Consider the following 15,871-nt stretch of genomic DNA (forward strand, 5'->3'; position numbering starts at 1 on the left):
GGAGGTGTCAAGTGCCCGTTTTATTTAAAAGGTTAAATTTCAACATTTTAACTTCTAGCTAAAGAGCAAAGTTTAAACATTTTTGAGCCTGTGAGATCATGAAGATGAGTAGGTTTCTCTGTCTCTGTCATGGTACTCCAGTACTCTCAGGTCTCTCCAATGTCGCTTTTCTTCTAGTCATGTTTACCATTTTTCTAGGAAGAAAGTAGTAGAATTTATTTATCCTGTGCAGACACAAACGTGAAGGTCATGTCAATGAGTATTTTCTGCCTTTGCTACCAATGCTGTAACCTAAGACAAATCTCTGCAGACTCACCAGCCAGTTTTGGCTTCAATATCTGCATGAAAGAGAAATGCTAAGGAAAATCATTCAAATGAGGCAAGACAAAGACATTTTACCCTGTCTTAATCATTTGAACTGATAGGCACAGACATCAGACCAGTGAGGACAGATGGAGGTAAAGTTGATAAACAGGTTTTATACCCAGTAATAAATGTCAAAACATTTTGGGCAGCTGAAAAGAGAAGAGCAAAATGGTAACAAAATGGACATCTCTGGAAATATAAAAGTGCTGTCAAATTGTACCTTTATTTTTCACTTGTTTTTTCTTACAGAGAAGGCCTAATGGCATGCCAAAGTTTATTTCATGTTTCCTGACTTCTTGTTTTAATGTTATGACCTTGATTACTTAAACACTGTTTTCTTTCTTCATTAAAATAAGTATAGATTGCAAATCACTGTAACCCTTTAAAAGTATTAAAATCATGTAAGAATGGTTTTATTAGAGTAAGTGATGAAAACCTTCTGGTCAGGACTTCAAAACATGTCAAATTAATAATGAACAACTTGAGTAAAGTGTTGCAAATAATGTTAATTAAAAATGTCCATGCGCAGTCCCTTTGAGGGCATGTGAATAAATATCTAACAGTTTCTATTGGGGTTTCAGTTCATACTGAAAATGAGGAAGTCTTTATAATTCATAACTATTACAGAGTCTTTATGAATGCTCTTTCTCATATTTCCCACTGGAAACCATTAGATAATCTGTTTTTATTATATAGAGCCAAACATTTGGCTTAATATTTTTGTTTTAGAACAGACCACAGAATCACGGGGATATTAGCCATCCCATAATTTTTAGGGGTGCCTTAAAGTCATATACATTTATTCCTGTCTTGAGAGTTCCTTTAAATTACAATCTTTGATCCTTGTTCTTCTAAAAATGTTACCCAAGATACATATAAAACAGAAGTTTCCTACTCTGTGTTTTTTCATTAACCTTCCCACCCACTAATGCTGTGAATTTAAGAGTCTACATAATTGAGTCTGTAAATTAACAAAAAAAATCCAGACAGCCAGAGCAACCAAGCTGTAGATGGTACATTGCCCTTAAAGTTCTTAAATTAGCACATTAAGCAAGCAGAAAGGGAGCTTTTCATTATGCCTAGGGTTTTTTTTTTTTTATGGCAGCAAGATGCATTATTTCATTCCCTGACCTTCCTTCAAAGCCAAGGTACTTTTGGGAACAAAGATGAATTAAGAGAAATAGGAAAAGTGTGTGGTGGACGGATTATTCTGGGTATCTGGGAAAGATTGTGAGTAGGAAGCAATGGATTGCAAGAGTAATTCAAACTAGTTTTTAGTGTTCTAAACTATGACTTTTTCAGCATTTCAAACTGACAGCTTGTAAATGTAAATTTTATTTAATGCAGAGCAATAAAATTTTGTAAGTTTCTGTCATTTTGAATTTTAGTGGTTCAAACTGAAGGCTCCAGCCTTTGAAATCACAACTTGTAGGAGCACAGCTCTGAAGCATCCATTACTCTTAAATGTGTGCTTTTCAAAACCTCATTATTGCCTTTGCTCACTAAGTATCCTTGTCAGGATCCAGGTCGGCATGTCTCGTGTCAATGATAGGCTGACAGGCTCATGCCCTCTGTTATGTTTACAGTGTATCTTGTATAAAGTTTTCTGCTCTGTAGTCTCACTAGGCAGAAAATAAAACAGGATTAGCAGTGATATCACCCTTCAGACCAGCCAGATTTTCTCCTTTGATCTCAAAAAAAATTCTTTGCATGTGCAGTGCAAGATTCTGGCTCAAGGATCCTTGTTTTGCTCTTGAGACAGACATTGCCTGATTCAGGAAAATGAAAACATACTAACGCCTACCAGTTAAAGTTGAAATCCAGCAGGCAATATCTTGGAAAAGTTCTTGCATGACAGAGTGAGATCAGTGGAGAACTTTTGCAATATTTTACTGGATAACAAAGCTCGAGTAGAAGGCAGTTTTGCATAGGCACAGGATTGCAGGAACTCAGCCAACAGCTCAGAAATTTATGAGACCAATTTTTTTTCAGAAGACTACAACTGCCATCGAAGAACCAGAGTGAAGTGACAGAATTGCACAGCATCCAGCAGGTTTGTGTGCCAGCAGGGATCTAAAATCCAGCCACTTCACTTGATGTGCTCCAGCAGTCACAGATACATACTGTCTGTGTCTCTGTGTCTGTGGGTGCACATTTGTCCATTTAAAAGGAACACTAGCAACTCAAATATCATATTTCCCTTGAAAAACATGTATTCTAGTTACAAGTAAGAATAGAAAATCACTCCAAACACTTCAAATTGTGTCAAATGATGAGAAGGATTAAAGAGACACCACATCTAGTTTTAAGTCTGAATCTCAATTCTCATAGCAGTCCAGATATTTTTATAGTATTTCATTAAGTCTTTGCAATAAGCTGAGAAAGCTCTCAATTCATTGAATATATAGTCAAATTGAATATGAGTTTGAGTGTGTTATTAAGTGGCAAGAATTCTACCTAAGTAAAGTAAGGCAAAAACAACAGAAACTGATCTATTATATGATGTTGAAAGTGTATGTGGCGGAATTCTCTGGAAACAGAAAATAATACCTAATCTTTCACTAGTAATAATTGCATGTTCTTAAAACCTTAATTGCAATGTTTCTTCTTGGTCTACTTGAGTACAGTATTAGATAAGCAAATTCTGTCACAGTTCTCTTTCAGCTTTTCCTGGTTTAATTCTCCTAAATCTCTCTTCCTTAGTATTTTCTATATTTATCACGTTGCTAACAAATCTCTATGGTTTGGCTCAATGTAGATCTGAGACAATCATGCCATAAAGCACTTCATTTCCATCAGAAACACCTACAGTTTTGGCAGCAGCAATAGAATTGCCCTCAAGATGTAAAGTTTCCTGGGAAGAAATTAGTTTGGAAGCACATAAGCTAGCATTGAGGAAAAACACTTTCAGTGAGTCACAACATTTGATACCACATCAGAAGAAAATGGATACAAAATAGGGGTTTGAAAACCAGTTATCCCTGAGATGTAATTCTGCTGGTCATAGTCCCTTATGGAAAATTGGGAGGTAGTTCTGATTTCAGTTTGTCATCTGCAATAAGAAAGACGAACAGAAAAACTATCAGAAATAATAGTTCTTTGTCATTCCAGCTGAGACACATTGACACTGAACTGTGAGCTTTTCTGTGCTAAATGATATAAATAATGTCTAAGAAAGCATGTTTATTCGAGCTGTGACAGGCCAGCTAATGAACTGGAACCAGCTCCCAGCCAGGATATCAACTCTCCAGTTTGCTGGATGTCACAGCAGCTGGCGCAGCTGGAGGTACTTGTGCCCAGCCTGATTGCTCACGTCATGGCTTAGATTGCTGTTGAGGATGAGGCTGTGGTGTGGGTAAGGGGTGGGTGCACATCCATTGCTGCCAGTGGTGGTAGCAAACCATGGAGAGGGTGTGGATGCTGAACTGCTGCAGCTGCTGGCTCCCGAGCACAGTCAGAGCCCTGTGCCACAGTGGGTGGCGACAAACATGCCTATTGGGCACAGAAGACATTTCAAAGCTGATGAAGATATTACATTAAGCTATTCAGATGGGGATCATTTTCTGGCAAAGCACGCTAGGGTAGTTAAAGCTGTGCCTTCATTTGCTGATGTGGCAATGAAATTGTACAGCTGATGGCTGACTGGATGGTTTGTGGAGGAAATGCTAGGCTTCATCCTCTGGAGTGCTCTGTCTTACATAGACTCTAACAGGACATAGCTGAGTTGGATGACACTAAATGACATTTCACAGATACTTCAAATTAATTTTGGACTGCAATAGTTGTCTGGTCAAGAAAATCAGTCTTGGGTGTCTGCAGTCAGTGCAAACTTACCTCTCCCATGAAAGTTTTGCAGGAAAGTGTTAATCCAATAACTCCAGACTGAGCTATGCACCTGACTGCATTGCTTGAATATTCACAGCAGCTAAAATCTGTGGTCAGACATAAGGATCTCAGTTCACTTGGTGATGTACAAAGGCATAGCAAATAGATCATATTTGCTCCTTAAAAACTGCAAATTGCCATCTAGGGAAAAAGAAAAAATATTTGCCACAGTCATAGGGGACTATCAAAGAACAATGAGACAATTTTATGCACTATGACAGGCAATTGTACTGGATCATCAGTACCTTCCAGCTGCCAAGTACTTATAGATGATGTTGCACAGTGAAGGAACAGAGGAGTAGAGGCTCTACAGTGACCAGTATAATAAAGTCTAGGAGTCTGGGGAACTAATTAGCTTTGAGCACTCTGAAAGCATGGTTGGCATGTTGTGCAGTGAACACAGCGCTGCACTGTCATGACTGTGACATCTGTAGTTTAATGTTGGAGATAAATGTATATTTGGAGAGGTCAAAGTAGGAAACCCTGAGCTCTTTTCTTCCTTTGAGGACAACAACATATATGACTTTGAGCAGGTTTATTAGACTTGCAGAAAGGGGATTGCAGAGTGTTTCCAATGTCAAGATTCATTCAACTCATGTGTGTGCAGTTCCTTGGATGAAGATCAATAGTGAATAATCATTGCTGTGAAAGCTGATCATAAAAGTGCTGAAAGGGATATATTTACCATCATATTAATAGAAAATGATATTTAAAAATAGTTTGCAATTAATAATTTATTCAGAAAATGTACTTTGTCTTCTACTGAATTCTTCACACAGTCTTCACAGACTGATAGATTATGTAAAGGCTTTAACTGACATATTTCCAAGGGATTTCTTTTGACATATAGTTCAGAGTGAAAAAGAACATTAACAAGGAACCTCCAGGCAAGTGAAAAATAGGATACATTGCAACACAGGTTTACTTCACATGTCATATTAACATGACAGCTGATTTACTGAAAGATTTTTTAGACTTGGGCAATTTAGACATGACAGTGTATTGGGCTTGCTTCTCTAGGTTTTGCTAGCAGGGGGTGGGGGTGGACATACAGGCATGGTGTCTGTGAGAAGCTGCCAGAATCTTCCCTCATGTCTGACAGAGCCAATATCAGCTGGCTCCAAGATGGACCTGCCACCAGCCAAGCCAACAGCAACAGTGGCAGTGCCTCCAAGAGTTAAGGAGAGGAGGAAAAAACCTGTACAAGTGCAACTGAAGAGAGAATTGAGAAATGTGAGAAGAACAAATGTTCAGATACCAAGATCAATGAAGAAGGAGGTGAAGGAGGTGCTTCAGGCAGTGGAGCAGAGATTTATCCCCCTGCAGTCTATAGTGCAGACCTTGGAGAGGCAGGTGCTCTTTTGAGTCCCATGATGGAGCAGAGATCCACCAGCAGCCCCTAGAGGACCCCATGCTGGAGCAGAGATCCACCAGCAGCCCCTAGAGGACCCCATGCTGGAACAGGCAGATCCCTGAAGAAGCCTGTGACCCTTGGGTAACCCACAGTGAAGCAGGGAAAGAGTGTGAGGAGTCCTCCCTGCAGAGGAAGGAGAGGTAGAGAGTATGTGTGATGAGCTGATCACAGCCCCTATTCCTTATCTTCCTGCACCCCTCAGGGGAAGGAGCTGGAGAATTTGGGAGTGAAGATAAACTTGGGAAAAAGGTAGGGGTGATGGAAAGTTGTTTTAAGTTTTGAGTTTATTTCTCTTTTTTCTGCTCTGATTTGATTGGTAATAAATAAAACTAATTTTCCCAAGGCAAGCTGATTTTGCCCATGGTGGTAGTTGGTGAGAGATCCCTCCCTGCCCTTATTTCAGCCCATGAACCCTACATAGCATTTTCTCTCCCCTGTGCAGCTGAGGGAATGATAGAGTGGCTTTGGTGGGCACCCAGTACTCAGCCAAGGTCAATCCACCTCAGGAAGATGTCATCTGTGTGGATTTTCACAGAGAGTAGCTACATATTAAGGCAGAAAAATGGAGATCAGTAGATAAGGTGAAGATGGGAGAATCAGATAAAGAGAAAATTATGATGGATGTTACTGAAAGAAGTATCAGGTTGCAGGGGATGGGCTACCTGAGCAATAGGTTTCAGGTGCAACATTGTGTAATGCACTTCTTAAAGAACTGCCCACAAAAAGCAGGATCAGGCTGATTAACTGGTAAGAGGATTTTGCGAAGCTACAGCAGAGGCTCAAGGTACTGGGCCAAGAGAACTGGATAACTGTGGCCTGAAACCCTTGATGTAGGGTAAGATTCAGCCATATAGAGTGCTAAGTCATACACTTGGGAACTAGTAACTAAATCTTCAGGAGAAGATGAGATTTAATAGCTAATAGTTTAAGAGAAGAACGAGATGGCTACTAGATCTACTGGAAATGTGATTTCTGTGTGAAAAAAGCAAATGCAATTATTGTGCACAGTACAAAAGCTGGGGAAAAGGGGGAGGAAATTGGACATTTGAGATCATTGCACTTCTCTTCCCAAATAGGCATGCTGAGGCTCTGCCTTCCAGGAAGCATCTAAACATCTGCCTACTGCTGGGAAATAGAAAATTAATTCCCTTAAAAAAGAAATTTGCTTGTGTGGGTAGCCTTGTTTCACTTATCAAACTGTGATTATCTCAACCTTTGTCTCTTGCTTTTGTCCTTCTGATTCTCTCCTTGCTGCTGCTGACGGGTAGGGAACAAGTGATTGGGTGGAAGCTTCTCTGTTAGGTGGCATGTGGTGGTTTACCCCAGTTGGCAACCAAGCCCCGAGCAGCCGCTTGTACCCTCCACCATCAGTAAGATTGTAGGATTAGGGAAAGAATTGGAAGGGTAAATCCATAATATGGAACGAAACCACCAGGTCCTAGAACAAACTTCCAAGAAGAGTGGTGAGGGCAAATGGCTTTCCTGCTTTTGTGGTGGAACTCAATGGTTTCCTTCGGGAATTCAACAACAGGACACCAGTGATTCAGGTGGGTCCTTCCAAACCTGCATACAGGCTAGAAAATAATTATAGATTTACTGTGTTGTTATAGAAGAGAAAAAAATAAAGGCTTTTTTTTTTTGAACTGGTAACAGATCAAGACTGAGAAAGACAACTTTCTCTGTTGTTCCAACAAGCATTGTGGTCTGGGGACAAGAAACAGGAGCTCCCAGTGACCCTCTGTGTTCACGTGGGAAATTCCAAATTTGCATGACCATCTCAGTAGAAGTTAGGTGTACTTCCTTTGTAAATTAGTTCTTATTCTGTAGGTCTTTTTGACCCCTTCTTTTCTGTCACTGTTGTTATTAGCCTGGATGTTGCTGGACTTCACAGTCTGAGTAACACAATGTGCTTTAGTGAGAAAAAGTGTTTACCACACTGAAAATGTGGTGTGGCTTTATTAGTCAATTCAGCTAGTGGAAAGACAAGAGAACTTGTTTGTTCGTTTACACAACTGAAGAGAAGGTTTCCAGTGTGGGTTTTTCATGTTAGCTGTGGCTAGAATTACTGCTCATGTCTTAAATACTAGCCAGGTGTCAGCGAACAATTTCCTTTTCCACAATACAGGGAAAAAGGAAAAAGGTAGCGCCTTACACAAATAAAAAACTTACTGCTGACATTTCTCTCCCCTCCCCAGCACAATGTAGGAGAAGATAGTTTCAGTGGAACCACATACCATGGCCACTTTTGCCAGAGGGAGGATGCGGTCAGCTTTCTCTTAAACATTTAGCTTGGCCTCCACAGTCTTGTGCTTGGTGAACCTCACTTGCCCTGTTTTACTGGGTACTTTGTGGGGAACAGCTGGCTAGTGGTTCTTCCCTGTTTTATTAGGCAATGTAGTTAATAAAAGTTGTGGCCTTCAGCTTAACCATATTCCAGTGTGGAAAGTCTTGTTCACTGCAGCGTCTGGGCCAGAGACGTTTACATCACTGTAATCAAGGGCATTAAAAACAGCTACTCCTTAAGTGACCTTAGGTTAGCAGGAAGCAAGATGGAAGAATGCCCTTCCAAAAGCAAGGATTTCCAGCTTGAGTAGGAACTGTTTTTTACGTGTATAAAAACAAGTCGTTATTTACCATTTCCACTCAGTTGTCTGTCTAGTCAGGCGCATTAATCACCGAGTTTCACTCAAGGCACAGTCATCAAGCAGTGCAGAAGAAAACACTGTCTGGTAAAGACATTAGAGATGATACTGATGGTGTAGAAACAATTTGGGTTTTATTTGCAACTCTATAGTGCAGTTAAAACCAACAGCTGCTCTCTACTCTGCTCTAGAGATGAGTGGCAAACCCAACATTATAATGGAAGTAAACATATTTTCTTTTTAAATGCATGCTCCACTTTTGTGTCAACAATTTTGCTTTTCAAGGACACTTTCCTCATTCAAACAAATGTAATGTCAATTTCCACCTTGAAGAAGAGGAGCAGTACAGATCCCATCTACAGAGACAGAAAAATTGGTATGAAAGAAACTCAAAAAAGAATGAATATTGTTGTGTAAGCATGGGCAGAAAAAGTAGAACAGAAGTTAAAAGAATGTCTTGCGTTGGTAACAGAGGACACAGCTCACGTCAATCTCTGAGAAATGTGTTGTTTCCATCAAGTGCTGTAAGGACAGCACAGATGACTTGGTAGCTAATGACCCTGCATTCCTGAAGAGGATGGCAAAAAGGTTGAAGGCTCCCACACATGCTATTCCTTTTTCTCTCAGTGCAGATTCCACCTCATTCAGCTTGATTCGCACCTCAGAGCTTCGGGGAAGCACACGTTTCTTTCCTATGTAGGCAATGATTTTTGGTGCTTTTGTAGATATTTGCATTAGGAAATGCAACCTTATACTATATTCTAAAAAAACTCCCCCCAAATTCAGAGATCTAGTTTGCATTTGTACAGTTTGCATTTGCAAACATGGGTGGCTGTATATGCCACAACTGCTTAGTGAGGGTGTAATTTAAGAACAAGGGGGTAAAGGAACCAAAACCGGAACTGTGCTATTTCTTCTTCAAACAGAAACTGATTACCAAAAATGGTTTTCTAATTAAACTGGAACAAAATGGCAGGACAAAAAATGAGAGTATTTCTTACTGTCAGCTCAAAACATGAAATGCAAATCAATGGCTTGCACTAACAAATTTAACCAGGGTTTGTAGGGGAAAATGTGAAGAAGGGAACAAATGGCTTCCAAGAGCAGCACAAAAATTCACAGGGGCCAGGAAGGAAAGTTCCTTTAAACCCAGATGAAGTGAGCTGGGTACCTGGCTAAAAACTCCCACACTTGTCTCTGACCCTCAGAAATTTCCACAGATTTCCCTTTCCAGCCTCCTTTCCTACCTACGTATAAGCGCTGACTCCTCCACCGCTGCCTGTCTCCTCTCCTAAACATCTCTTGCCCATCCTGCCACACTCTATTACTTCTGTCTCCCAAAAACTCATTCAGCAGTTACAGCGATTCTACTTAGGGAGAGTTACCAAGCCTTTAAATAGTTGAGCTTTTGCAACTAAAAGTGAACTGAAACAACTTCAGTAGTATTCTGAAGAACCAAACCAAGTGAAAACATTTATTAAACTCACTACCCAATTGATAAAGGTGGAAGATCTAGTAATGGCATTGAGCAGCAGCAACAATCACTCTTACAGACTCTTCAAAGTTCTCAAGTGAAAGTGAACATCTATGTAGGTTAAATCTAAGGCTTCTGGGTTTATTTTTCTCAGCAACTTTCCATGGACTCCTGAGCCCTGATACTGATCTTGCTGAAGTGGCAAGTAAAGAGAACTTGCAGTACAATTAGGCTAAAAGATGATCAGAAGTGGAAAATAACGAGCAACATGTTTAATTTGATTCAAAGTATGGACTGACAAAGGTGTGTGTCTTGTTTCCCATTAGAATTTAATGTACTTTATGGTGCATCCGCCCCCCTCCTCCTCCCACCCCCCGAATGTCATTGGAAAAGCATTTAGCCTCAATTGTGCAAACACATGAGTACATGATCAATAAGGAACCTTCCTGATCCTGCTGAGGATTGAGTAAAACAGTGTACTTGTAATATTGGAAATTTCAGACATACATTTCATAAAGAAAACCTGAAAGAGACTGAAACAGGTATGATTGCTATTTAGGCATTATACAAAGTTGTCCTAAAAATTCTTAGCTTGTTATTGAATCCATTAAAATACATCTATATGTTAAAGAGTTCCAGATGTCTCTGTTCAAATTGTCATATAAACAATGCCCAAAGAATTGTTGTCACTCATACAGGAAAAATATGTCAAAGAGACACTTGAAGAAATTTGGTACTATTGGATATCATTATTAATGACTTTTGAATAGAGAATACGGTTCTCAGACTTCCAGACATAAGCAAGTTGGGATGATTGGTACGCATTTTGGAGGACAACGTTATAAATGAAATTATATTGACAAATGTTGCAATTAGCTGGAACATAGGATTAAATTCAATGGGGAAAAGCACTACAGTTAAACAGAAATAAAACTTCAACATGTATGAAATGCCAATAATAGGAGAGCATCCAGAGGCTTTTTTAGGAAATCAGGATTGGTATGAGTCAGCAATGTCATACCGTCAAGAAAACAAACATCATACTGGGATATATAAACAGAAGCCTCATATGCAAGACACATGAAGTAATACTTCCACTCTACTCAATATTCCCAGGGCCTCAACAGAAGTACTGTATCCAGTTTTTGGCACAGTACTGCAAGAAAGTGGAGAGGGGCCAAAGGAAAGCAACAAGAATAATCAGAAGTCTAGAAAAGACAACTGAGGGAAAGACTGACTGAAGAGGAGTTGTTTAGTCTATGGGAAAGATGAGAGGCTGAAGGGACGCTGGTAGTTTTCAAATTCAGGGAAGGCTGATGCAAGAGAGTAGGTTATAATCTGTTCTCCCTGACCATGGTATGTGATAAAGCAATGGTCTAAAATTCAGCTAGGGCTACCTTGACAAGTTTTCTTACTGATTGCTTGTATGGATAGAAAAGTTCTGAGACTGTGTAAGAAAGTGGTGGAGTCTCTAGAACTAGGAATGTTCAGCCAGCAGAAAAGAAGGTTCCAGAGTGACCATACTGTACAGACCTTTATGTACCCCTCTAAAAGGTTGAGAGCCAGAAAGGAAACTCATACCTGTGCATGCAGGGATAGAACAACGAGGGATGGTTTTAAATGAAAGAGTGCGAGGTTAGATTAGATATCATGAAGAAATTCTTCACTGTGAAGGTGGTGAGGCACTGGCACAGGTTTCCCAGAGAAGCTGTGGCTGCTCCATCCCTGGCAGTGCTCAAAGCCAGCCTGGACGGGGCTTTGGGCAACCTGGTCTAGTGGAAGGTGACCCTGCCCATGGCAGTGGGGTAGGAATGAGATGATGTTTAAGGTTCCCTTCAACCCAAACCATTCAGTAACTCTGATTTGGCTGCCGTAACTATTTATTTTAGTTGCCATGTGTAGCTGCCACAGCAAACCTCAGCGGCCTCCCCGCTCAGCCCCGGACGGGGCGGGCCCGGCTCTCAGCAGGGGCGGTCGGGCAGTAGCCCCGCCCCGCCCCGCCCCCGTTGCTTGGTTACCGCGCCGGGCGTCACTGCGGGGCCCGAGCCACCGCGGCGTGCGGCCGACAGCCGGGCTGAACCATCTCCCCATCCTGTGGGGGCAGAAGTGAGTGTGTCCCGAAGCAGCGGCTGCACTTGTTGCTGTAGCTCCCGCCCGCTATTTACCGCTTCCCCCCCTTCCTTCAGCGCTGTCGCTGGTTTCGTCCCGCGCGGACCATAGCGACGGAGGGCGCGCCGAAGGAAGATGGCGGTGCTGGCTCGTCAGTTGCTGCCGGCTTCGTGAGCGCCGCGCTCGCTCTTCCCCCTGTTTCGTCCTCGCTCCTGCACCCAGCTCCTCCCGGCTGCTCTCAGCCTCTTCTGTCTCGCCGGGGCCGTAGAGATCATGTCGGACTCGGAGGAGGAGGAGAGTCCGGACCACCAGCTCAAGCTGGTGGTGCTGGGGGACGGCACCACTGGCAAGGTCAGTGCCGGCCCCGCCGGCAACTCCTCTCCCTCGCCGCGGTGCCTCGAGCCCCTTCCCGGCCTTCGCCCCCTGCTGCCCCTGGCTCTGCTGCTGAGGAGGGGCAGCCCGCGGCGGCTCCCAGGCTGTCGCGCAGCCGCTGTCGCGATACCTGGCTGCTGCTCCCGCTCGGCTGCAGGCCCTGCGCGGGCTCTCCCGCGGGTATCCGCGCCGTGCCCGGCAGCCAAACCCTCTGACAGGGCTTCCGCACCCGAGCACGTATCGTCAGCAAGTAGGCGTACACGCCTGTAATCCAATTTTCTTGAGCCGTAAGCAAAGGAGAGGCGCATAACGTAATTGCTGTGGTGCTGCCAGAGTTTCCCGCTGATCCCCTGCGCTGCCGATCGAGGCCGGAGCTGCCCGGCTGGAGTCGCTGGAATCGCCCGCAGCCGCTCTCGGGGCTGCAGTGCCCGGGCTGGAGGGCTGGGGTCGGGGCCCGTGGGTTCGCGTGGAAAGGGACGAGCAGGGAAGGTCGCTGAGCTGGGTCTGCAGGCGCCCTTCGTTTCGGATACAGAGCTGCCAACCTCCCCAGCTGCACAGAACACTTTGCATCTAGTGGAGTTACTGTAACAGAGCTGTGCTGGGTCTATTTAGTTTTCGTTTGTAACTTTTATGTTTTTGGGTTTTTTTCCCCTATCTGTAATCACCATAATGAAATCCTCTTTATAAAAGTTTATTTATCAACAGTAATAAAAAACAGTCAAAATGATCAAACAATAATCCAACACATTTCTCTTTTTAAAAGAGAAATTTTGACAAGGAGAAACCAAAGAAGGCAAAAGAGAGGCTGCTTTCTTAACCGTTTAAAATAGTCACTGATGTTAACTCTACACTTGAATATATTGTCATATGTAGCCTGAATAATTTTGTGAGAGACACCTGAAAATAGTAAATGTGTTGTATGCTTGAAGTATACAGTTTTCTCCTCTGTCCTTAACTTTTGAAACTACAGGGAAAAGAAATTCTACTTGCTTCACAGTTCGTATGAAAAGTGGAAATGTTCATCGTGCTAGTTTAAATGGACTGCCTGACATTAATAGATATAAGCTCTTAGTGAAAGTACATGTGGTTTTGTTCACTTAGTTATTCAGAACTCTATAAAGAAACAAAACTTTTTTTTGTCTCCAGTGATTCTAAACCCAGTCTGGAGTGGTATTGTGTTCATCTGAGCCAGTAGATGGGCAATTCCAACCAGCTGTGTGATGAGAGCATAATAAATGCACAGCATTGACAGCTGAAGTGCTGCTTCACGGCGAGCATTTCCCTGGAGTTTTCCATTCAAACTGAAGAATGCTTTCACTACTGCTGTTGAGCAGCTTGTGGCAAGACTTGTCGCCAAACATGGATTTTCAAGCATGCTTGAGTTTTGATGTATATTCCTTTTGGTTCCTACCTCTCTCACAGGAGCTGCCACTGTGCATCTGCTGACTGTAGGAATCTCATGCTTCCACAGCAGGTTACTGGGCATGAGCAGCAGCAATACTCTGGTGGGCTGCTTTTCCTCCCGTCCCCCCTAGATGATGCTGTAATAGAGGCTCCTTCCCACCATCCCAATGGCCTGGCAGCACACACAGATTTATTGTAAGCTCTTGTAAAAATAAAGAAGCAATTGGGTCATGGAATGGAAGGATAAAATGTACCTAGTGGTATTTCAAGCACCTCAGAAGACTAAATTGTTGAGGTTCTTCTCTTTTGTTGTCTACTCGTTCCGCTTACTTGTCGAAACCTGTGTATGTCTCTATGTTTTCAACTCTAAATTGCCTGGCTCTCACATCTGGTTCACAGCTGGTCTTTACATACATGCATACTTATCTCTCTTTTACTGTGCAAAGTGTTGGTTTTTCTCTTCCTATCACTCTGGGATCATGAGGCAGGAGGTGTGTAGAAAATGATGGGATATATTGCAATACTGTATCTTGCGTTTAATGTGAGGTGTTCACATTTGGCTTCTTTTGCCCCCTCTTTAAAAAAAAGACAACGAAAATTGTTGTTGTGGATCAAGTGGAAACTTGCTGTTTTCCTCACCCATTGCTTAGAAGCAATGTGACTTGGGTTCTGTGCAAGGATTGGTAGCAGCTTAGAAACAAATCAGTATCTGTTCAAGCTAAAGGTAATGTTTGTACACTAACTAGGAATTGCTCTATCCATGAGGCAAGGGAAGGATGTTGTGCTTTTGTTAATTTGTTTTGAGGTGGCTGAATGGATGATTGGATACTTAGAATTTTAAAAATAGCAATAAGCACTGCTGGAGCAAACTCAAGTAGAGAAGACTAAAAGTGGAAGAAGGCATAAGAGAAGTGAGACAGAGTAGAATCTGTAAAACTCTTAGGGTAAAATAGAGATGGTAAGATAATGGTGAACTGTGGAAAAGCAAAATTGAGGGAAGCAAGACTAGTTATTCAGAAGATAACTAGACAAACTAGGAAAACCATCTGAAAAGCAATTAGAAGTGGGGACAATGTGAGGTGAAAAAAAGCAGCAATTATTAGTAACAGTTGGCTCTTTGAGTATAGGAAGGACAAGTACATGTAGCTGTGTAGCTGCCTTATGTGTCTAGGTTTTAAATCAACCCACTCTTCGTGAGCCAAAATGATTTTCCATTAAAATAAACCAGCATTGCTAGTATGGATTGAAAAAAAGAGATGTTATAATCCAGATATTTTTATTATTTTTGTGCATAGATTGGCTTATACTGAAATACACAAGGGTGCTGATTTGAAATAGAATGTTGTGATTTGCTACTGTTGAAAAAGGTTTTGGGCCTCTGGAAGCAAATCTCAGAGCTGTTAATGGGAAGGGAGGTCCTGAAAAATAGGTGTGCTGAGGTTCTGGTTATTTGCTATCTGTTGTAGCTGGAACTAAAGTATGGTAGCAGAAACATCCTACCCTTTCCCTCTGCTAACAATGGATAATGAAAATGAAAGAATGAATGCTCAAGCTAGTATGGGAGTTTGCAGGAGCTAAAACATAGGCTGACATAAAGCGTAGTGTCCTGCTTAATTTAGGATTTTTTAGGATACCAGATTTTTAAGCTTTTTGCCAATTCTCAATTGTCTTGTTACAGTTGGCCTCATTGATGGTGACAAAAATATTGTTGTCACGTTGAGTCTTGCAAATGGAAAATTGAGTGAAGTGTGCTGTGCAGGCTGGCCCAGATGCATCAAATAGATCTACGTCAAATGTCAAGAAGTTATGGTAATTTTCTCTTTTTCAGTGAACAAAGTTGCATCAGTAGTTAGCAGTGGGATGGAAGGACATTAGCTTGGACAGTTACATGTTTTTATGGTAGTTAAAGCATTTCATTATTTAGCCTAGTGTTTGTTTTAGTTTTGTTTGTCCTAAAATTCTTGCCAATAGGATAGGAGGTGACTGAGGGATGAGTTTAACTGTGCTTGGATAATGACATTGATGTTCAGGAAGGGAGTGAGGGAAGGGATAGATACATGTGGTTTTTGGAAAGTAGATTTTCAATTAGTGGCTACAGTTTGTGTGTGAATGGAAATTCATGGCTTCAGAACTATGCGCTTGCATCTAATTGAATTTTGGGTTTTGTTTTCTTTCTTACAACTGTGATACTACATTTTGGCTCTG

The 15,871-nt window shown here is 41.9% G+C and overlaps 1 protein-coding gene and 1 long non-coding RNA gene across 4 annotated transcripts in view; one reads left to right on the forward strand and one right to left on the reverse strand.

The window, feature by feature from the left end:
- On the reverse strand, nt 1-12,031 carry LOC116996684. The gene is made up of 2 exons (XR_004417989.1): nt 11,947-12,031; nt 1-194 (listed from the first exon to the last, which is right to left on the reverse strand). It is a non-coding gene; the product is annotated as an uncharacterized LOC116996684 (long non-coding RNA).
- Nucleotides 11,994-15,871, forward strand: part of RAB28 (RAB28, member RAS oncogene family) — a 70,761-nt gene continuing 66,883 nt past the window's right edge. Inside the window, exon 1 of one of the 3 annotated variants that reach the window (XM_033060609.2) lies at nt 11,994-12,241. In XM_033060609.2, the coding sequence (XP_032916500.1) occupies nt 12,164-12,241 (78 nt within the window). In that variant the 5' untranslated portion in view covers nt 11,994-12,163. The remainder of the gene's footprint in view (nt 12,242-15,871) is intronic. The other 2 variants (XR_004417987.2, XM_033060608.2) reach the window with 2 other exon arrangements.

This window comes from Catharus ustulatus, chromosome 5 (assembly GCF_009819885.2).
Source record: "Catharus ustulatus isolate bCatUst1 chromosome 5, bCatUst1.pri.v2, whole genome shotgun sequence".
Lineage (NCBI taxonomy): Eukaryota > Metazoa > Chordata > Aves > Passeriformes > Turdidae > Catharus > Catharus ustulatus.